This window comes from Camponotus floridanus, unplaced genomic scaffold (assembly GCF_003227725.1).
Source record: "Camponotus floridanus strain SB8 unplaced genomic scaffold, Cflo_v7.5 scaffold68, whole genome shotgun sequence".
In the NCBI taxonomy this organism is placed as follows: Eukaryota; Metazoa; Arthropoda; class Insecta; order Hymenoptera; family Formicidae; genus Camponotus; species Camponotus floridanus.
In genome coordinates, this window is record NW_020229836.1 from 880,080 (window position 1) to 902,837 (window position 22,758).

The 22,758-nt window shown below is 41.0% G+C and overlaps 1 protein-coding gene across 1 annotated transcript; it reads left to right on the forward strand.

The window, feature by feature from the left end:
• The first annotated feature begins 1,780 nt into the window (after positions 1-1,780).
• LOC105258568 (heparan sulfate glucosamine 3-O-sulfotransferase 5) lies at positions 1,781-20,995 on the forward strand. Its single transcript, XM_020029784.2, has 5 exons — positions 1,781-2,172; positions 3,576-3,668; positions 14,421-14,514; positions 16,924-17,140; positions 17,233-20,995. Exons 3-5 carry the CDS (start codon positions 14,456-14,458, stop codon positions 18,106-18,108), a joined length of 1,152 nt encoding a protein of 383 aa, XP_019885343.1. The 5' UTR covers positions 1,781-2,172; positions 3,576-3,668; positions 14,421-14,455; the 3' UTR covers positions 18,109-20,995.
• Positions 20,996-22,758: the final 1,763 nt, after the last annotated feature.

Below are 22,758 nucleotides of genomic sequence, written 5' to 3' on the forward strand. Positions count from 1 at the left end.
AAAAAAGGAAGAGATAAAAATTGGTGAAACAATGACACCGCAGCCGCTGTTCCAAAAGCTCGTTTCAAGCAGAAAAATTCTCGGCAGCTTTTCGCTAGACTTGCCGCTATTCCTTCATCTCGACGCCGAGCTCTATCCCCGTTCCAATTTGCTCGGAAAATGTTTTTCCTCGTGCCGTGACTCGAAACCGCGAACGGGAACGACTGGGAAATTGTAAGAACGTCTTCGCGCGCGCACTCGGACAAGACGAGACGATCTTTTTCTTCCGATCTTCCCGACATATATTTTCTCTCTCGCTTGATTTTCAAATCTTCAAGTTTTCGATTATTGAGCGCGAACGTCGAGATTAAAAAGAATTGGAAAAATCACAAAAATATATATTTATATTTGACTTGAATCGTAAATGGATACATTATGTTTGACGAGTATTACATCACGAGGCTATATTGATTCAGCGACAGTCTCGAGTCAGAATTCATCTTGTATATTAGCTTGTATACTCATCTTATATAAACACGAACATAAATATATATACAATGTATCTTGCGTTCTATAGTTGTAAGAGTAAAACTTTGTGAATTTAGAAAGTTAGCGAGGAAATCAAAGTCAGGGGAGAATCAAAGTTAAAATCACAATATTTATCATAAAATGTCAAAATAATAATTAAGAAAATATTAAAAATATAAAAATTTTTTATTTTAATATCGAAAAAAACATCAATATTTTCTTATTTATATACAGAATGTTCTGAAAAGGTATGTCAAAAATTTAAGGTGATATTTCTCACACCTGAAGGATGAAAAAATGTTATATGGACATAGGTGCGGAATGCTTATTTCAGGAATTATGATATTCAAGATCTTCGTGAGCGTATGCAAGTTGCGAGACAATCCCGCTGTATGCCAGGCATTTTTGAACGTGTCCATGAATCGACATATCACTGCTTGTATTCAGGAAAATGGTGAACATTTTCAACATTTATTGTAAATAAGCCTAATTAAACGATTGTCGTCTACAATAATTAATCCTAAATTTTTCCTTATGTAAGTAATACAGCAACAATATTTTCAACATAACTCCCGAAATAAGCATTTCCGCACCTATGTCCATATAACATTTTTTCATCCTTCAGGTGTGAGGAATATCTCCTTAAATTTTTGACATACCTTTTTAGAACACTCTGTATATATATGTACAATTGTTTGAAACGAATAGCGAGAAGAGTGAACGTGTATCCTTATACTTTGCAAATATTGACTGTTCGAAATGCTCTCCCTGATCTATACTCAAATATACATATACAAAGTATTTCTCCGCATTATATTATATTTATATAATATCATCATTAATAATAAAACATTTCGTATTCCATAATTTTGTATATATTACATGTTATTATACAAAATTAAAGTCATGTATATTATTCATCCGCATTACCTGAGCGAGCATTAATCTTAATTTCTATCTTTTTACTATTTCTATTATTTCTATCTATCTATTTCTATTATTTATTATTTCTATCTTCAAACAGGAGCACGAAGCAATATGTATTACATTCATATTATAATTTTTTTTTGTTTCAGTTGACACAGTTTTTAATGAACATATTGCCGAGAGATGTCCATTTAAACCTATTTTTTACTCCATTTATTTACCACTCATTATGTGTAAATCGCTTAATTTTGCTCGATAGTTTCGCATTCCTGAAAAGACACTGCAAGTACATATTTCAATTCGAGAAGGAAAATTCAATATATTACACGCATAAGATGAAAGACATTCGTCAAACTACAAACGTAAATTTGATTTCAAATGTAAAAAAAATCACCTTCAAATTCATTTTACAACTATTTAAATATAATGGTTTCTTTTCTATATCTTAAATAAGTATAAAATTGTCTCGATGAAGAAAGCCAGATGATGGCAAATACTAGTAGTAGATGCTTTGAATAAACTAAAATAGATATCATGCGGAGGAACAAACGATCGAAATAAGAATCTGGATAGCAAGATATAATTAGCACCATCGAATCCGTAGGACAAATATATAGTTATCATTCAAATCACCTATGAATAGTATTTGATGGCAGCGAGACTATGAAAATTGCAAAGAGCCAAGACAAATGGAAAATTGTATTCGCATCTAATGCGTGTCAGTTCACCACAATTCCGGTAAGTTGATAATTAAGTAATTGAGTTTAGTAATTCAAGAGTAAAGTAATTCAAGTTTTTTAAATTAATAAGTAGGTTGTAAGAGAGGATCCAATAACATGGATTAAGTATGATGATTATCAACATTGTTAGCATCCACTCAATATGGGAATAAATTTACTGAGTTTGCTGAAAATCGATGACACGTGCCTAATACCTCCTCTTTCATATTACATATCTTTTCCTCTTCTTTCATTATGTTCTTTTCGACCTCTACTTCTTCATCTCCGTTGGCCTTTTTTTTTATTTTTTTTGACTCTTGATTTCCTTGATATTTCACGTCCATGAATCTTTTGTCATATTTCCGTTACCTGACAGGGACTTTGTTATTTTTCTTAACATTCGTGATAGTTAACTCGGCGATCTACGCATCAATAATATAATCCAGAAAGACTCGCAACTTCACGATTCGTATCGAATTATGAATGAAAGGCAGCGATATATGTACGTGTAACGAGACTGGATACGTGTCCTCTCAGGATGTCGGTTTTCGCCGCGTATTTTCTTATTTTAGCTTAACTTAAAGTTTCTGCGCAATATTTGTACGTCTTACTCTATATCAAAAATCGATAATCATTTCCTTAAATCCTTAAATTAGTCTCGGAAATTGAATCAACTAACTAACTGAGAGAATATTCTTCTCACGAGATTCATCTTATAATTAAACAGGCGGCAGACAAGAAGTGCACGGGTTTGCTTCCATCCGATTCCAATTAAAGGCTTCTCAGAACGACGTCATAATATTGCGAATTTCTCCTTGATGCGGAAACACGAGCACAGACGCGAAGTTTTCCTGTCATCTATGCATTACCCATAAACTCGTTTCCTTTCCTGGATATGGATCGATTACTTCGGCTCGAGTATTTTCGATGATCGAACAGTGACGATAAAAAGAATCGACTCTTACTTCATATCTTTTGAAACATAAATAGTAATAGACGATCCGAGTTGCTCCGAATAAATATGGGAAAATCATAGAAACTACACACACTTATATTATTATACTCTATTTCGTTAATTCCAAATTATATCGGTTTCGACATCATAACTACAGAATTGATTAACATTCCGTGTAATATTCTCCGCGATAGCGAGACTTTCGATCATCGAATTTCACTTATCTTCAGTTCTGTTTTCGCGTACGATACCAGAATCCTAGAGCTGACTATTCCGGCGATCGCAGGAAATTGAAACTGTTGCCTAGCTTAATCTCATTTCGAAGATTCGATGATCGACAAACTATGCGCGCGGATTAACTTTTTTAATATACGAATATAACGATAACTTATATTGCGTATAAATTTTCCGATTTATTCATATATATTAGCTGTTTTGATTTAATTGACAAATTTTTATTATTGCAGACTTTCGCATCCTCGACGTCGTCATGTATGGATCTTGAACTTCCATTCCTGATAAATCCCGAGGATTTGTGGAGCTAGACGCGATGCAAAAAGGTAAGTTTAATACTAGAGTTTTTTCAATAATTTATCTCTTAATATTCGTGCGATTGGCATATTAACGTTCAAAAATACCGTGTATATTTAATTAGTTTCGTGTTGAAGAATCCTGTTGGTAATAACTACTCGTTATTCGATAATAAACAAACACTTGACAAACGTTGCGATTACCCTGTTGCGCTCGGATTTGGAATCCGATCGGAAAAACAGGAACGAACGATAAAGTGTACATCTCCATACACACGTATATGCACATGCGCGACTGCACGGTACGTGTACCCAGAAATAATTCAGAGAGCCTTCAACATGTGAAAGACGAGTTACGATGTAACATATCAATTCGAATGTCCGCGAGCGAGAACGGAATTTTTCATATAACAATACTTCCGTCGACGATGTTTTTTGCGCGAATTAATTATCGAGTGGAAAAAAATAATTATACGTAATTACAAAAAGTGTAAAACCGCTTCGTAAACGTTTTTATCTTACGTATAAAAGTTTTATATATTGTAGAAATGTCGTCGGCCCTGGTTTTCCTCCTGTTATTTATTTAAGACGATTTTACTCGAGTCCCATAAAGTAACAAGTTGATCCAGCTTTCGGTAAAAGCTGGAAACTACGATGTAATGAATTTTTTATCCATAATTAAAATGAATCTATAATTAAATTGAATTAAATCTGAAGCTTATTATTCGATCGATCGTAAACGGTGAGTTCTTTTTTAAACGATAGGAGATCATATTTTCGCGGGGAAGTTGCCATCATAGTTGGGAAAATTCACGACAATGTGAAAAGTATGGGGGAATTTAACCGAGAGGCGTAAGAGAAATAGGTTCGCTCGGGGGTAGTTTCCGGGGAATTCCGGGATACTCTTCTAACGGATACATCGGCATTTTCGAGGATAAAGGAGTCTCCGCGATACGATATCGAACAGTTCAGTCTATCTCCTTATCGGAAGCAGAGAACGTAAAGTACAATAAGGGAAAAGCGTATGCGCCCGATCTAATTTCGGATTGTTGTATTTGTACGCATAATCTCGATTGTTATCCGAAGGGACAAAAGTCTGTTCATTTGCATTAGATAATAATATAGATAGATACGGTAATAAAACGCGATCGAATCATGTGATTACGTGTGTATTGTGTATGCGTTTGAAACTGTTATTTAAAATAAAGCGCTAACAGTTTTTTCCGCTTACTTTGGCAGAATCTCACGCTCACGTTTATTTAATTTGTCACAGCGGACGAGCAATTGCTAAATACGAGACAACATTACTGCTTCTTTTTTTTTAGATGTTTGAGGGAGAGAGTCGCTTCATGAATATTTTAGTAGCGCAAACTCGAGTCTCCCTCAACGTAAAAATAAGAGGACTGCGGAAGAGAGCGCGGAATATTTTCTGAAATAAGAAAAGCATTAATATATTTCTTTTAAGAGACAAATGGCACATGAAAACACTTTGCGTGTTGCTCCTCGCGATACATTTCCCGTGAAAGAAATTCTCCGTTGCCTTTTTTTCACATATAGAAAAATGTCGGCATGAGGTTTTAATTCCGCAGCGATTAATTAATCGTGCGTAGAAGCGATCAAATTAACGTTTACGTCTCTCGTCGATGCCGAGCTCATGCGTAAATTGTGAGAGGCTCGTGGGCGTGTAAAGTGCGGTACAGATGCGGGAAGCACGTGTCGTTGCGTTGCGATAAAAAAAAAAGATGATGCGTGAAATCGCGAATTAGTGCCGACGCTCAAGTTAACACGCAACTCGACCGCATATAAGGATCGTGGACGCGGAGCGTGTTTCGGAAATCGCTGCCTCCCTTTCGCGTAATCGCCCCGACAGAGACCCCCCGATCGCTTGAATCAGTGTCACAGTAATTCGTGGGTGGTTTCGTTGACCTATCGGATTGACCCTGTAATCGTCAATCGCTTTGTTATTCCCCTTTTTTTCCGATATCCACCCACGCGACCTCCTAACTGCATATCCTGTTTCCCTTTGCGATGAGATATCTTCCCACCTCTTTATACTATCGATCTACGCAATCTCTCCGAACCGGATAGGCAATGCTTTAACGAGATAAAAGGCATTATGTAATAGAAGAAAATACGATGTGATGAGGCTATTATATAATCTACATTTTTGGCCATTTAAGGCTTTAATGATTCGATTAACTAATCCTTCTTGCAACGAGTTAAGTGAATGGATTATTTCTATTATACGTCCTGTCTGCGAGCCATTCTCGCGAGGAGTAGATTTCCGTGGAACAACATTAACGAGTAAGTTGCAAAATGTCCGGGAGAAGTTGAGCCGGTGGCTGAATAGATTAAAGCGCAACTACGTAGAGTACACGGGGTATCCGACTTCTAAGTCTCTCCCTTCCCCTTCCCCACCCTTCGAACCTGTACAAAACTTTTCGCGATTGTTAAAGTATTAACTCACTTTTAAAGCGGCTTTACTTTCGCGCATTTTTACCGGCGCAAGGTCTACGCGAGGCGGCAGACCTCTAGGAAGTGTACTCTCCGGTAATTAACTTAATTCACGTCCTCCACTCTCTATATTATACGTGGATAATATCAAGCCAGTGATAATGATGCGATAATCGTGTTGGTGCTCGTTCTCGGCGTTTCATAAAACATTTTCATACGCGTTATCGTTATTTTTATGATAACTTTCGATAAACTTATATTACGCTTCGCAAAGCATCTTACGTTAAAGAGGAATGGAGATTCGCGTCTCGCATTTCCAAGTTTTTTTTTAACTTAACTATGTTTTGAAAAGTATTTAAAATATTTTTGCAAAAAGAATTCGCGATGAATTTTATTTACGTGCCTCTTGGAAATTATGTGGCAGTGCATATACAGAGTGTTTCTTAATAAATGCGAAAAATTTTAGGAGATTCTTTATCGAAAATTAAAGGGGGTTTTTCATATAATTATATAAATAAAAAATCCCTCCCTGTGAAGTTACACTCCTCCAAAAATGGGGGTAAAAATTAATTTTTATTTTTTTTTCAAATTTGAAACAAAAAATTAAAGAAATGAAATTGGATGGATATTTTTTACTAGTAGTTCAAAAAGGTCTTCCATATTGTTATAAGGGAATGAAACTAGTAACTTCTATTCAATTTTTTATTAGAACTTTTTAATGGGCCGAAATATGGTCATGAAAATATGCATTAAAAGTTTAATTTATTTAGAAACTTTTTTATTTCTTTTATTTTTTTCATAAAATCAGTAGTTTTCAAGAAAAAAAAATACGTTATCGTACACAGTACAATGTTAGCATAGATTTCGAATTATGAGAAGTTAAATTTTAAAATAAAAATAAAATTAGAGTAAATGTTGGGAAAATTGGAACAAAAACAAAATTATAATAAAAATCTAAACACCTAATTTAGCACTTATTAAGAAACACCTTATATATAGGGCGTTACTTATTCTAAAATATTCGGTTAAACTTTTCCAAGTATATTCATATTACATTTACATTAATTTAAAAAATTCATTTTTTTATTATAATCACACTAATTAAAAGAAGTTGGCGTTATAGACATTGGAATGAAATTTACCGGTATATTTTAAAAGTATTCTGTATATATATATATATATATATATATATATATATATATGTATATATACAATGTTCCATTTCGCAACAAGTTCCATCCTGGAAAGAATTTGAAATCGACCTTTCCCAGACTAGAACTTGTTTCCTCGCATCGAACTCTCTCTATTTTCTCCTTTTCTCCGTTGCGTTCTTTTTCCGTGTGCGAAACTGACGGTAAAATAAATTCGGATGCTATCGGGATGGGAATGTATTTGCAACGGGGGTCAGTCGAGTGGCATCCACGTGAAACGACATTATTCGCACGAGAGCGCGAGCGTAACAAAAGTTGGACAATCACATTGTGACATTTAGCCGACTCGGTCACGTACGAACTTCAAACCGCAAAGTTCTTCTCACGTATGAGCTCTAGATGTTGCTTATTTGATAAAGAAATGTAAAAAAAAAAACGTTTCGGCCACGCTTAAATGAGCTGGAAACAATTTTCACTGATGTTTGGAATCGGGAATAAGGGAGGTTTACTATTGCTCATGGCGTTTACGAACGTCGTAAATGCTTTCTGACGCCCTTAAAACTTAACGATGACCAGATAATCCACGTGCGTGGGAATAAAACATCTTTTTTTCTTTTTTTTTTTTTACGATCGAGCGTAATTCTTCGAGCTGTAAAATGGTATGCGGGATAATTTACGCAGCTTCACCTTGCATTTGCCGTAAAGCGCGATAATAAAACTAATGATGCCGTCTTGCCAACTCCTCGAAGGAAATAAAGATAAAATTCGTTTTTCGTGAAACGGAACCAACGAGATATAGAGGTAGACCCTTCTTCCGCTACGCGTCTTCCGACCTTCCAATTCGATTTCGGGTTTCGCGGTATTCGATTACAAACACCTATGCTCTTATACTCGATTACAAACACCTATAACGGTAGATATAGACCGTTAACAGACGACGAGACAGAAAGAGAGAGGAGAAAGAAATATGCGAGGGATATGAATGTCACGTGTGAACGGGAAATACTGTTTCATTCGTTCACGAGCTCACCACGAGGAAGGCATGCACCTTATATTAAGCTTTTATCGCGGCTGTAATGCATCGGCGTAATGCGCCGCGAATTATGTCGACGACCCAACTTGCCGTGCATTAAACTTCGAAAATAAAGAGCTTCGGTTACCGGCCGCGAGCCGTGTAAAATGGATAGTTATTAGTAGTTGAAATAGCTGAGATGAAATCACGTTTTTTTTTCCTATCGAAATAAAATATTGGGCGAATAATCACATCTCGATTTATTCCGGTCTATTAATATCGACGAAGATCAAGGCATCATTTAGTTATGTCATGGTATTATAAAACTACGATCGTATTATCGGAGAGACGCATGAACTTCTGACCTGATTGTAGTTCTTTAGCGATATTCATAAACACGCCGGGACAGTCGAATGAATTTACTGAAAACGAACGTCAGTTGTATCTACGATTTCACTCGCTTTAACCGCAATGAATATTTACTTCCGTTTACGTTGTTCGTTTCCGTTTTTTCGAAAATTATGAGAAATTAATTAAAGCGAGGGGATATAAATGATGCAAATAAACGAATAAAATGAACGCATAGTTGAACAGCACATATACACGTTTCTTTTTTCACTTCCGTGAATATTCATGAACGTGTGTGAAACGGTCGTATCGTGAAAATGATAAATTCGTTATTTGATATCAATGTATATTTCATAACGTAGCTTTGCTTTTTGCGTCGCTTATTAAAGAATCGCTCGCGAAACATTCCATCACGATCCGCTCGAACCATACAAATTTTCGCGAACGAAACGCACGCTATTAATCAAATACCATCTGTAGCGAACGAATAGGATTTGAGGCAATTCTCACTGATGAATTACCCTGGCTAGTTCAACTAACGAAGTGAAAAAAACTCGAGAAGGAGGAAGAGCATTCTCTTTGTAGCAAGGAACGCATTAATTCAAATCACTTTGCGGCTGGTACGCATTCTAGACAACCGGAACACGATTATTTACACAAGCATTTCGGCTAATATGTGTCATCCACGCTTATCCTCGCGTGGGCGACGCTACGCGCGCTCGTCTGATCAATACGGGCTTTCACTACTCGCGGAGCGAACGCGCCAACTCATTCATTCACGACACAGACGCAAACATGCAATTTGTCTATTCCGTTTGCGGGCCCTTCTCGGATATACGTAAACGTACGATTAATCGAGTGGATTGTGATATCGGAAATTGACGAGGGCTTAATCCGAGGACGGACGAACGTATCGCGATACAAGTTGTAAGCTGATTGAAAAATGTCAAGCGGATTGTCGGACACGATTAAACGCACTTGCGTGTCTCCGATCGATGTCTCGTCGTCCGTTATTCGTTTTAAGGATAAAAGCGAGGTCAGGTCGATCGCCAGTCAGAGAGACCTTGACTCAGTGGCCGTACTCAGTGGCGAGTGCGCACGCGTTTGATTTCACCTTCTCTCTCTCTCTCTCTCTCTCTCTCTTTCCTCTCTATCTCTCTCTTTCTATCAGTCTGACGGCAATAAGCCTGGACGGAACACAGAGTAGATATCCGCGCGCCGCCACTAGGCCCCTCTCTACTACTGTTACTACTACGTTTACGCTTGCTACCCTCTTCCCTCCCCTCCTGCGCGATCGTTCGTATACGCCTACGATACTCCACTCACGTGTACGACACGATTCTCCTACGCAACGCAATTAATGAATACGTCACGAAGAGGTCTGCGCCCGACGCTCAATTCCCTGACCTGGCCTCCTACGCTCGACGAGAAGGTAAGACCCTCGGGCGATTTGGAATAGGAGATTAGAATAATCTCATCACTCCGACGATCGATTACCAAAGACGTCTCTGTTTACGTGCTTGAATGAAGAACTCGAATGCGATTGTCGTTCGTGTGTATCTTCGTTTTATCGTTTACGCGATTGTTATTAACCGCTGGGAATTAGCGCTCTCTGTGAAGGTTATTAATTGCCCCATTTTTATTATATATACAAGCAAAAGCGTTGTTCAGGGTTGCCACGTAGCCGCGGCTATTAGTATGCATAACAGTATTTCTTTTTTTTTTCGCGCATCTTATTTCAGAGCTTCGGCGTCGTCAGAATAAATAACGAGAATTTCTTAATTTTTTTCCGCCGGGAAACTTTATTGACTATTAAAAAATTCAAGGGAAGAAGAGAAAAAAAAACGCATGTATTAAATAAATTCACCTCGATCGCGAGGGAGCGGAAACAAATTTAATTCGATTAAAAATTCATCGTTTAAAGGACATAGTTTGTACATGCCCTCGATGTAGTCGGCAGTCATCGGAAAGAGGGAGAGCGCGTCGCATCTTGAAAAAACTTTTACGATATGATTGATAACACGCTATCGGTTTTCTAGTCGAGTATAATGGATGCTTTAACACCTGGTTCGTGTTATGAATAATTATGTAATTTGCGGCGAAATGTCGGGAGATCCTACCGCGGAGTATATCGATCAGACGCCACAATTATCCGATATCAACGTACGCGAAACTGTGCGGGGAATCTCATTTCCTCGTATGACATAAAATAAATTATTACGTGGCCGGATGTATACAGGAATAGAATTCCTCGTAATCTCGTTTCTCCACGTTCGGAAATTCTTTCACGATCCCTTTTAGCATTGGCGCTTTACATTGTTTATATATGCGGTCGGACATACTAAATAACCCAATGGCTACAGATATACAAAGTGGAAAAGGTCAAAGGATGCGCCGAGATAACGGGGAACGCGCATCCCCGTCCTTGAAAAGACCGAAACGTTCTAGTTGCACAACGGTCGCTTTCCAAAGTTTTAAAGCGCACGAGCTGTATCTAACCCTGCAAATTACCATAATCGGGTTTGCAGCATCGATTACGCGAACTATGTGGCCGAACCTCCGTTCACGCTACCTTCAAATTCGTGCTGCCAAGGGCTATGCGCCCGCAAGAATCATTTTTTCCCCGCAATACTTTAACCGCGAGTATGTAAATTAGGAATTTTTATCATTGTCAGATAAGCCGTACATGTAAAGCGTACGAAAATTCGTTACTCGGGTTCGCGTGTTTATGTTCGTCCAACTGTTTATATTCGCCACACTTTACCGAAGTTTGGCCGAATACGAATAAACGGTCGGGAGAAAACGTGTGACACCTACAGAACTTCAACGTTACGAAAGAATCGAACAAGTTCAAGGTTCACTTTATACGTTGAAACTATAACGACCATTTGACCTCTGCGTCCCTAGAGCTACACGGCGGAAATGTGTCGATGAAGAACACTCGATGAAATCGGAAACTATGTCAAGTGTCCTTGATAAAAGAAGGAGAGGATGAGGCAGAGAGAGAGAGAGAGAGAGAGAGAGAGAGAGAGAGAGAACTATAAGAGAGTGGTATTGCAGATTCTAGAAATCGTGAACTGAACCGAAGAAGTTTCTCGTTAGCTTCCAAACGAAAATCAGTTAAGGTAATCGAATCTTTTCTAAAGGACCTCTCATCTTCTTCTTTCATTCGGCTTAAGAAATGTAGTTTCGCGCTTAATTTCGTGCTTGCGTTTACGAGGAGGCTTCGAGAGATAGCGTTTATCTAGGAATGCGCGACCCTTTGCTGACAAATGGCGCCTTATCTCGGCGATGCCGCCTTTTCATCGGTCCAGCGAATTATTCGACCCTTCGATAAGGGAGAGAATAAAGTTTGGGCACGGATCTCGAGTACCGCGCGCTCTTATTTAAGCAGACGGCTTAACTCCGTCAAACTTATTCCGAGCTGTCTTATCTCTGGCCACGTTCAATTTCGAGAGCAATCCGACGTAATCGCTAATCCTTTGTCGATCCTGTCCTCCTAGAAACGCGACGTTACCTCGTCTCGTTCCTCGACTCGAATTTCTGAAACGTTCTGCGCGATTCTGAAGAATCCATGTTAGATTCAAGATAGAGAAATAGCTTTTCGTATTTATATACCTTCGTGTATGGTCGATCGGAAAATATTTCCCCTCGTTTCTTTTGACCGATATGTCAAATTCACGATATACTTGAAGTTTCTGGGAAAGTATCGATTGCAGTCGCTATATCTATCGCTATTCGTCGACACGGCGGGCGAACTTTTAGCGTTTTCGCGTGCCTCAGACACATCGACCGGCAACTTCCAAAGCGATCGTTAAAGTAGCGGTACCCTCGAACGATTCTTATAGGCGCCGTTCGAGAATCATGCAATTTGCTGGAATTTGCATTTTTTCTCCAAGTCTCATCAAAGTTACCCGGGGGGGAATCATAATTGCTTAACATTATAACGTCCTTAAGAATTTTTTTGCATCTTCGTTTTCAATGGGAAAGAAACTGATATTTAATACATCACAGTTTATCATCGCGTCTTCCCTTAGATATTATTTGATTAATTTAAAGTCATCAATTTTAAGACAAAGTCGAGGATAAAAGTTGGCCTCGTTGCTGTAAGAATTATCTTCCAATCCTATTTTCCATCCTCTTAGAGAGAAACGCGACGTTTGCATTTTCAACTTTTTAATATCCTCTTTACCCTAATTCTTCATTTCCATGCATAAGATTATCTTATCCATCTCCGACAGTGCTCGCTTGTCAAAAAAATAGCAATTTTCGTCTAGTCTCTAGGAGAATAGATGGCGAAATATCCGGATATAGCGCGGTCTTATTCGTCCTCCTTCCTGTCTCTCTTTTTTCTCGATGAATAGAATGTAATTTCACTTCCGTCGCTAATTCCCTCCTTTTCTCCTACGGCTCGCCGTGTCGTGGGAGGTTACGCAAGCGAAAGAATGTCACGAGTTACATCACATGCCCCGTGCCATGCATTCGACATATCGATTCATCCCCCATCCGTGACTCGACGTGACGCGACGCGACGTGTGTCCTTGTTATTTCGTGCAACGGTCAGACGGTCGCCAGACTGACGTAGATGAAAATAGGCAGGCGCATTTAGAACAAACGTGGAAATCGACAGCCGAGCGACCTCCGTCGAAGCACGCCGGCTTTGATCGATATGCATTCTTGCGATGACGATACATTCAAGGTCAGCTATATCGAAGATCGACCCCAATTTTTTTGCATTTTCATTTTATTCTTACGTCTCGCACTTATTTTATAGCTCGTGTCTCGTGACGTTCAACATCTTTTAATTCGTGATAAAGTTTTGTGTGCGCCCCACTTATCGCGCTGGCCCTTGATTGTCTTTTTATTACTTTTTTTATGATACATTCAGGTGAGCCGTTAGAAATTTTTTATTTTACATTTTATACATTATTATATGTACACAGGGATGCATCGTATAATAGGGACAGATATAATGTGATAATGCATAGATCGTCGTTCCCGTGTTCCCAGATAGAACGTCGCGATATATCAACGAGCGTAATGGTACACGTGTCGTAACGTCGTAGATGAATGGATATGCGTGTTTATACACCGTTGTGCATCGTCGCGTCGGTTTTTCGAAGAATGCACCGGCGAACAAAAGTCTGAATACATATAGCTGATAAGAATAATCGTTTCGTGGAAATGAAATTTCTGCTTATTCATGAGAAAGAGACAGAGGGAAAGAGAGACGTAAATATAACAGACTGGAGGACATATAGAACATAAATCGATATCGTTTCTCGAGGAACGTAACATTTATAGTCCTTTAGAACCTATCGACCTTAATATCGACGGACGTAACAATATATATAAATCGATACGCCGTGCATTTTGTCGAAGCTTGAGAAATGCGCGCGATTCGAAGGAATAAGATATATTCGAAGTGCACCCTTACGCACGGAGCTTTTAACAATACTGCGAACCGGGAGTTTGGAATGAGAAAAGTTGCTATTCACCTCGCCGAGTGATTCTATTTACGCACTGTATGTACAAGTTACGAGCTGTGCAACTGGGTCGCCGAGAGGCGTCTCTGAAAGGCGTTTGATTTCCCATAACATCGTTCTAACGATTGTCCCTTAAGATGCAGCCGTGATTATTATGTATTAAGCGTAGTTTAAAATTATCGCGTAATTATTCAAATTATTCGTGCATAATAGAATAATAACTTAAACATTTAATTACAGTGCATGTGTGTGCGTAATGGATTACATTTTCGCGAATAAGATTTGCAGTTTAAGCGCTTTCTCTAACGATGTGTGCTTTGCGTGGTTTCAGAAACTCCGAAAATGTGAACGTCTAAAGAAAGGCAGATGCTCAACAAGGCGCGGCCTCGTCAAGAGTGGTCTCCTCAATCTCCCATAGATGTCTTGTAAGTATTAAAAATCACCCTGAAAAGCTGCGCGAGATAATATATTTCGCTATATTCCGGTTCGTCCGACTCGATTACATCGAGATCGTATCCGGGAGCTCCGGATATGTAATTAGATGATTAAAGTTTCCGCTTATGTTCTCCCGACGAGAAAATTGCCAGTTCTCTCCGCGTCCTTCTATTAAATTAGATGAAGTAATATTCAATTTTCGCGAAACGGAAGATTGTTTGTCTCTGTTTTCTTCTTATTTTTAAATTGCCGTTTTTAAATTCTCGTAATTCGGGAGCGTCGGATCCCGAGCAAAGTGAAATCAGCTTCGTGCCTATGGGATTATGAGATATTAAAGCGCTAAATTTAGTTGGCCGTATAATTATACGTTGATGCGCTACGACGATAATGAGTAAATAGCGCGGTCGTATTCGATGGCGAGGAGAACGGACACCCCTGGCAGGGGTCACAACGACGCGGAGGGCAATTCTGGAAATTGCAATTTGTCCGGATAACACGGGGCCGCGTATTTCCCACGGAAACACCTCGACTCTGCCGCGCTGCGCCTCGGCACAAAGCAAATTTTAGCGAGAAAACTTGCGCGTCAAAACTCCCGTCGTGGCAACGAGGGTGCTCGGCTCGACTATATCGCGAATGTTGTTTCGAGCGTTCTCCAAATAAAGGTATAATATTAAAACATCTGTGAGAAATACATACGCGCGGAAAAGTCTCGTTCGCGGCATCAACCATCCGTGTACTTACGGATACGGAAAATTGTACAAGGAAGCGCACACTGCCGCATATAAATATCTCCGCAATCTCTCGCGAACGTGCAAAGTTTTCCAAGATTCTCGAACGGAAAGGAGAAGGAGGCGAAAAAGGATAAAGGCGAGGCGATTTCGTTACCAACGACACGACAGATTCGCTAATTGCAACTCGGGTTGCAATTAAGACCGAACGTTGAGACGAAAAATATATACTTGTTCTATTACTCTCTCTCTCTCTCTTTCTGACAAAGCAATGAGAAACCAATAATGATGTAACGCGATGGATTAAGGCTATCGGCGATAAACGTTAGAGGAGCCATTACGTCGGAATACAAAATGCAGCCACATCAAGTTTAGATTGCGCTCTGTCTCAGGGGTACCGACCTTTCTGCATCATTTATAGCGAATCGATCCTCTGGTCTTCCGTCCCTCCTTCCTTCGCCTACGTCTCGTTTCACAAGTTCGTTAGCTATTCGAACTTTAAGAGCTCGCGACTACGACTAGTTTCGTCACTTGTGAATTCCGATTCGTTCCGTGCTTCATCCTCCGCGTGTAACTTTTACCACGAGATCTTTATTCGCTCGGGAACATCCAATTTACATGCCTGTTGCACTAATTCTGTAAACGCTTCAGTTAAGATGACAAATGCAATTTGGAACAAGTTGGAGCGTGCGAGAAAACACGTCTAATTTCGCTTCTTTTATTATCCATCTAGACTATATTTCGAGAGCGATAATAACTGCGAGGAAATAACGTAATTATAGTCTATATTATAATTAGAATACACACATCGAAGAGAGAGAGAGGGTAAAAATATCTAAAATTTAAAATATATCATCCAAGAGATATAGCTCAAGAGTTTAATCGTGCCCTGATGAAGACCCATTATTTTTCGCTCGCGCGACAGCATGCGGGCCGATGATTTATCATTCTCTAAGAGAGAGAGAGAGAGAGAGAGAGAGAGAGAGAGAGAGAGAGAGAGAGAGAGAGCCACGAAATCTTAAACGGTTCGCGGTAAACGTTGGTAAATCCACCGACACCGATCGATACTTTTGAGCCCGCATTCAATGGTGAACGAAATTAGCAAGCGCGGCATTGACAACCGCTTTGTTCGTCCGTCACGCGATAAATTTGCACCGGTAACCGTAGCGTTTCGTGTAAATGCCAATCAGCTGCGCATAATTATCAGTCACGAGCCACTGCGGTGGTTCTAAATTGTTTCGAATCCTTCGAAATGGGCGAAAAACAAGTGTTCTACGCCGTAAAATAATCAATTAATCTTAGACATTTGTCGGGAGATGAATTCCAATAAATCAGACTTGAAGTTGTAATGGCCTGCAAGTTGGATTAGAGTACCGCGCACATCCGCCCTGCACGTTACACTGTAATAATCGACGATCACGGCGGGGTTTAATCATTCCTGCCTCGCCTCGACGAGGAAAGAATAAATTAGAGACACCGTCCGTAACTAACGGCGTTGTTGCGTGCCAAGAAAGAGGGAAAAACGAGGGAATAACACGATTGCCCTTTGAAAACTGAGCGGATATCTTTTTGATCGCGTATGAAGATGAGGGGAGAAAAGGAAGAGCGGGACAAGACGGAATACACTTTGAATATATCTGAAATAACGACGTTTCTTCGTGCTTGTCGCAGGTGGATGTCCCGCTCCGCCATGAGGCCGGCCGAGGGTGACGCATCGTCAGATTGCATCTTGATAGTCGGCGTATCCAGGTCGAAGATGGCCGTCGCTTTCCTGTCGGTCGCCCTGCTATCCCTCTTCCTCACCTTCCACATACTTTACGACAGCGCCGTTTACAGCCTCCACGCGGTCTCCGCCGTCGAAGGACGCACGGTCGAGCTGGTCTCTCAGGTACGTGTCTCTCCGACTAGAATTCCATATCGCGTTAATGTCTCCAAAGACCTTCACGTATGGTCTGCCACTACTGCGGTGATTTATGGCAGGTACGCGCGACGCCGCCGCTCCTCTTCTCCACCTCGAAGGTACACTTCCCGCGAACGAATCGCCATCTCCCTCAGGCCATCATAATCGGCGTACGCAAATGCGGCACGAGGGCGTTGCTGGAGATGCTCTTCCTTCATCCGCAGATACAGAAAGCGGCCGGTGAAGTTCACTTCTTCGATCGCGACGACAATTACGGGAAGGGTCTGGAATGGTATCGGCGAAAGATGCCCTACTCCTTCAAGGGGCAGATCACCATCGAGAAGAGCCCGAGTTACTTCGTGACCCCCGAGGTGCCCGAGAGGATTCGCGCGATGAACGGCAGCGTCAAGCTGCTGCTGATCGTGCGGGAACCGGTTACCCGAGCTATATCGGACTACACGCAATTGCGCACGCACGCCGCGACCGCGTCCACGTTAATCAACAACGGCACGCCGCAACTGCAGCAACAAACGGCGCGCACTTTCGAGGAGCTCGTTATGCGACCCGATGGTACGATTAACGAATCCTACAGACCGGTGGCCATCTCTCTCTATCACACTTACATGCACCGCTGGCTGGAGGTGTTCCCCAGGGAGCAGATCCTCATAGTGAACGGTGATCAATTGATCGAGGACCCGGTACCGCAGCTGCGCCGAATCGAGAATTTCCTCGGGCTCGAGTCGCGCATCGGCCGGCACAACTTTTACTTTAATCACACCAAAGGTTTCTACTGCCTGAGGAACGAGACCTCGGAGAAGTGTCTGAAGGAGAGCAAAGGGCGCCGTCATCCGCGCGTCAGTCCGATGGTCGTGACGAAGCTGAGAAAGTTCTTCAACGAACACAATCAACGCTTCTACGAGCTGGTCGGCGAGGATCTCGGTTGGCCGGAGGAATAACCATCGTGGAGAGCACCGACTCGTTCGTTATCGACGCGGGTCGCGCGCGCATCCAGCGACGAGCACGATCGTTTAACTAAAATCGAATGTCCTCCCCTCACCGAAGAAGAGACGCCATTACCGATCAACGGTGGACTCGACCGCTGCAAGCCGAAAAGAAGATTCCAACTGACGTTGTCGATGAAGATTCTTCGGGATTACATCGTTCCCATCAGCGATACCTCACCTGATCTCTTCGGGGACACCGACAGGATAAGTAGTTTATTTATTGAAATAGTTCATTTAGCCCCTTGTTTTCGAGAAAGAGATATAATGGGCTGATGCTTGACGACGAGAGCATCAATGGATGCACGCGAAAACAGCGTCTTGTTATTGCATTATCAGTGTAAAGCGTACGCGTACAATGATGCGAGAACGCTTACGTTGGCAACCGGCAACGTAGTAGACGGGGTAAGCACACAGGTGAGAATCGCGTGTACAGATACACGATTTTTGCTTGTGTGCTCACTTCCTCTGTTATGTTGCCGGTTGCCAGTGTAAACATTCTGGCGTCATTACGCGTATACAAAGACACGCACACATGAAAGTACACGTACACATACATACACATATATACACACACAAAGTTACAATAACGCCGGCCAAAATAAAGTAGAGACGCGGATCCGCGAGACAAACTACAATCGCTTCGTGGATCCACGAGGCATGCGGATCACATTGGTCCGTGACTTTACATATCAATTTTACATATCGATAGTTTACATATCAATAGGTTAACTAGTTCGTACGACAAAGATTGAATATTTTTATAATCCACATTGGAAGTTGTTATATCGCTTATGTCGTTAAGGATATTACATAACGCGAGAGATCTCTCGCGGTGATCCAAAAGATCGAAAGTCTTATTGCGCCTCGCGCATGCACGATCCACTATCATAGAAGATGAAGCGAAAGACGAGGAGGGAATGGGAAGAATAGGGGGGTAATCGAGAAGGGTAGGGGGGTACGAAATAATTACGCCAATTCGCTTTTTTGCGAATCGAAAGCAAATCGAAAGCTCGGGCTTTTATTTTTCGCCGTCTCTCCAATTTTATTTCTTTCCTCTCGCGGAAGAACGCGAACGTTCTTCTCCATCGTTCTCTGACACTGGATATCGGCGCAAGCGTTCCTCTGGGAACACGAAGAGAAGTAGGGTGGAATCCGACCAACCGCGAATAAACTCGTCAACGGTTCGAGAGAGGCTACACCGTAGAAATCTTGATAATCGATTATTTTCCAAATCCCGATAGAGAGCTTGTAAACGCGCGCATATAACATTTTACATACACATGTATCAGTAATTTTTATCGAAAGAGAGATCGAAGCGAATGGCTGCGTTCAGCAGGAAAAGCTACTTTGCAACTGTTGTAAAATTCGTGAAATTCTGATTGGTGTATGCTCTTAGATTCAGCCAAAATTAAGGGCATACACCAATCAGGCTCACGAATTTTACAACAGTTTTACAACAAGGCAGCTTTTTTTGCTGAACGCAGCCATTGTCACGCGAGCGATAAGAACAACGTGGCGGAAATGTGTCAACATTATCTCGACGTTTTTGCCGAAAGAGTTGTGAATAATTACGCGAGTAATTAATAATTCGGCTTGACGTCGACGAGAATGATGAACGCCGCGAGATGGAAATTGAGATAAACGCCCTGCGGAGTCTGTTCGCGGATTCTAAGATGAAGACGTGTTAAACCTCACGATGACAAATTATGTTGCAGCCGTTTACGCTCTCGAGTAATTTTCGAGCAGAAATTTACATCTTTTTTTTCACAGACTTCAGGCAAGAATGACCGTTGATAAGAATCATTGGGTGCATTCGGAAGCATTGGTTTCTACGTTTGAATTCACCAGTTCACATTCGATTGCTACTTGACCGCTCGGTGAGCGGTTGTGCTTCTGGATGCACCCATTGCGACGATTATTAACATAATCACACGCATCTACAATCATTGAGAACAGGAGCGGGATAAAAGAAGCGCGAGAAACGACAGCTTGTTGCTCAACGACAAGTTTTTCTCTCGGAAGGATACGACGCCATAAATAATCCGCTTTACGGCGCAAGTGAATCGTGCATGCGCGACAAAGTGCATCGTGCGTTAATTCGTGCGATAAATACGCGGTCGCTTAAAGCTCCGATTCAGGCGGCCGGAGATCTCGGGAGTAATTCGCGATTCGAAGCCGAGTGCGTCAATTTCCCTCGCGCTACAGATAAGGAACACGACTCCTAATGTTTGACATCCTTGCGAACGGGTTCAAACCAACCGAGAAAATTCTGTTTGCGACGATTAAATTACTTTCAGCGAGAAGAGAAAATGTTTATCTATAGCACACTGCGAGAGACGACTAGACGAACCTAGTTTTTATTTATAGCCATTTAAAAGTCAAGCTTCGCTTTATCCCGACCCCGTTAATTATCTCGTCTCCGCAAATTTCCTTAGCCGCCGCAAGTTACACGTGACTCGATGATCGGTTCCTAAAGTTCCCAAACTCGACAATCTCGACAACATTAATTTCTGGTCCCGAGCGACTCAAAGAGAATCGCTTCGCTGATTTTCCTCTTCGCGCACGCGCTTCGATCTAATTTTTGCCCGAGGTTCCGTAAGAGTTGTAATTTTCATCAAAAGCGCTTTGTTTTCTTTTATTTTTACTTAATTAGGCTAATCAGTTTACAACTTCGTAATTATTACGCGCGGTTTAATGACTCTTGATTAAATTATTCCGTTAAAAAGAACTGCTTAGAAGAATTTTTCTTTCATAATTTCTTCGATGCTACGTGCAAGAAAATTTTGAAATTTTACTCTAGTCAAAGTATAAACTTTGTGTTTCGAATTTTTCACGTATTTCTTAATTTTAATTTCTAAAAATATGCAAAAAAAAATATAAATTTTATAATTATCTCTCTTCTTAAGTTACCTCATGAGACATAGATTGCTCGAACATAAATCTTTCGGGATTAGAGATTGAGAGGGAAAATACATATATATATCTGAATACTTATTCCTTCCATTCTCGAGTAATCTTGAATCAAAACGAGCGGACAATTGCTGTTACAGGTAAATTTTCAATTACTAGGTAGGCGATCGCGGCGTGACCGAGGACGAATTTGAAAAAGTCACGCCATCGAAGTCCCCTTACAATCTTCCAGTAACCTCGCAAATATTCAATTCCACCTTGACTCGATGACCAAGCGAGTTTGTATATTACACGCGATCGCCTTTCTTAGCCTCGCTTAAACGCACGCAAAAACGCACATTTTCGCTCGATATTGCTCCTCGTGACGAACGAAGGGATCGCGTTTACGATTTTCGACTTTTGCAACCAATTAAGAAACTTGTACATACACTTTAGAAGTCACGAGAAGGTACTTCTCGATAAGAAGCGTAACCTGGTCACCTTAATCATCTCGCATTACGCTCGGTTACGCTCGTTTAAATGATGGAAAAAATATTTTTTCAATGAACCTTGTTACGTTCTAACGAGCATTTTTTTTATATGAGATTGCTGCAACGTTCGTTCATTGATTAATCGTATTCGCTGCTCTTTACCCTCCGTGAGAGGTGAATCGAGATTTCTCGCGAGCGAGAATTTGCGCAGCTAAATTGTCGCATATTCGATTATAATAATGTCTGAATGGAGACAGAATTATGCAACACCAGAGAAAGAGAGAGAGAGAGCAGACATTCATTCATTCGAATATCAAATTTCGCGACTTTAATCTCGTTCGAATCGTCTGTTGTTTCGGGTGTCATTGAAATTACGCTGTGAAAAAATATGATCTCAAGCGCAAGGCAAGATAAATATTATTCCTATATATACATATATATATATATATATATATATATATATATATATATATATATCTTTCTCCCTTTCTATCTCCATCTCTCTCGTTACTCTACGAGAGGGAATGGGTAAAAGTTTCATTCCCCGGCGCGCATCGCGCGATCACGATATTCTCCCTCGGCCTCCGCGGCCCCGGTCTCGGGCCATTCACCCCGACTTTAGCAGAGTTAACACCCCCTTTCCTCTCGACGAGTGTTTTTTTTCCTCCATCCCGTTCTTTTTTTTCTATTCGTCGATGTCCGGTCAATCTACGAGGGATCTCGCGCGGCCTTTCCATTTTATGTAACAAATATTTCCAACATCAAACGTTACACATGGCGTGGAAACTCTGCAAATCCCGGTCATCTCTCCCCGTGTCTTCCGAATGAAATATGAAGCGCGCAAGAATGCGCGACGTCGAATGCGTCATACACTTTGTTACGCGTGTCCGTTGACCCATAAATGTAATATACGCGTCGTGTTGAAAGTAGAAATTGAATTGGGGTCTTTCGGAAACAGCTGCCTGTGCCCGGATAACCTCTTTGCTCCGACTGATCGATATTGCTCGCCATTCACGCGGACGTCCGGCGAAATGTACGCAGATCCGGCGGATCCCTCTTGTCCTTTTCGTCTCCATTACGGATGCACCCTCTACGGAGCGGCCGAGATGAATATGTATTTTCCAGCGAGCTCGCCACGCGAAAGTACTGAAATTTGTAAAGACCCGTCCAGACCAACGTGTGGCTCTGTCCCGATACCCGTTCCTATGCAACCTGTTTCCTC

Excerpts from the sequence above, each read along its gene's own strand:
- LOC105258568 (XM_020029784.2), top strand. The coding sequence starts at position 14,456 with ATGCTCAACAAGGCGCGGCCTCGTCAAGAGTGGTCTCCTCAATCTCCC. Across the intron at positions 14,515-16,923 it reads CAATCTCCCATAGATGTCTT|GTGGATGTCCCGCTCCGCCA; the intron begins GTAAGTATTAAA and ends TGCTTGTCGCAG. Across the intron at positions 17,141-17,232 it reads CGGTCGAGCTGGTCTCTCAG|GTACGCGCGACGCCGCCGCT; the intron begins GTACGTGTCTCT and ends GATTTATGGCAG.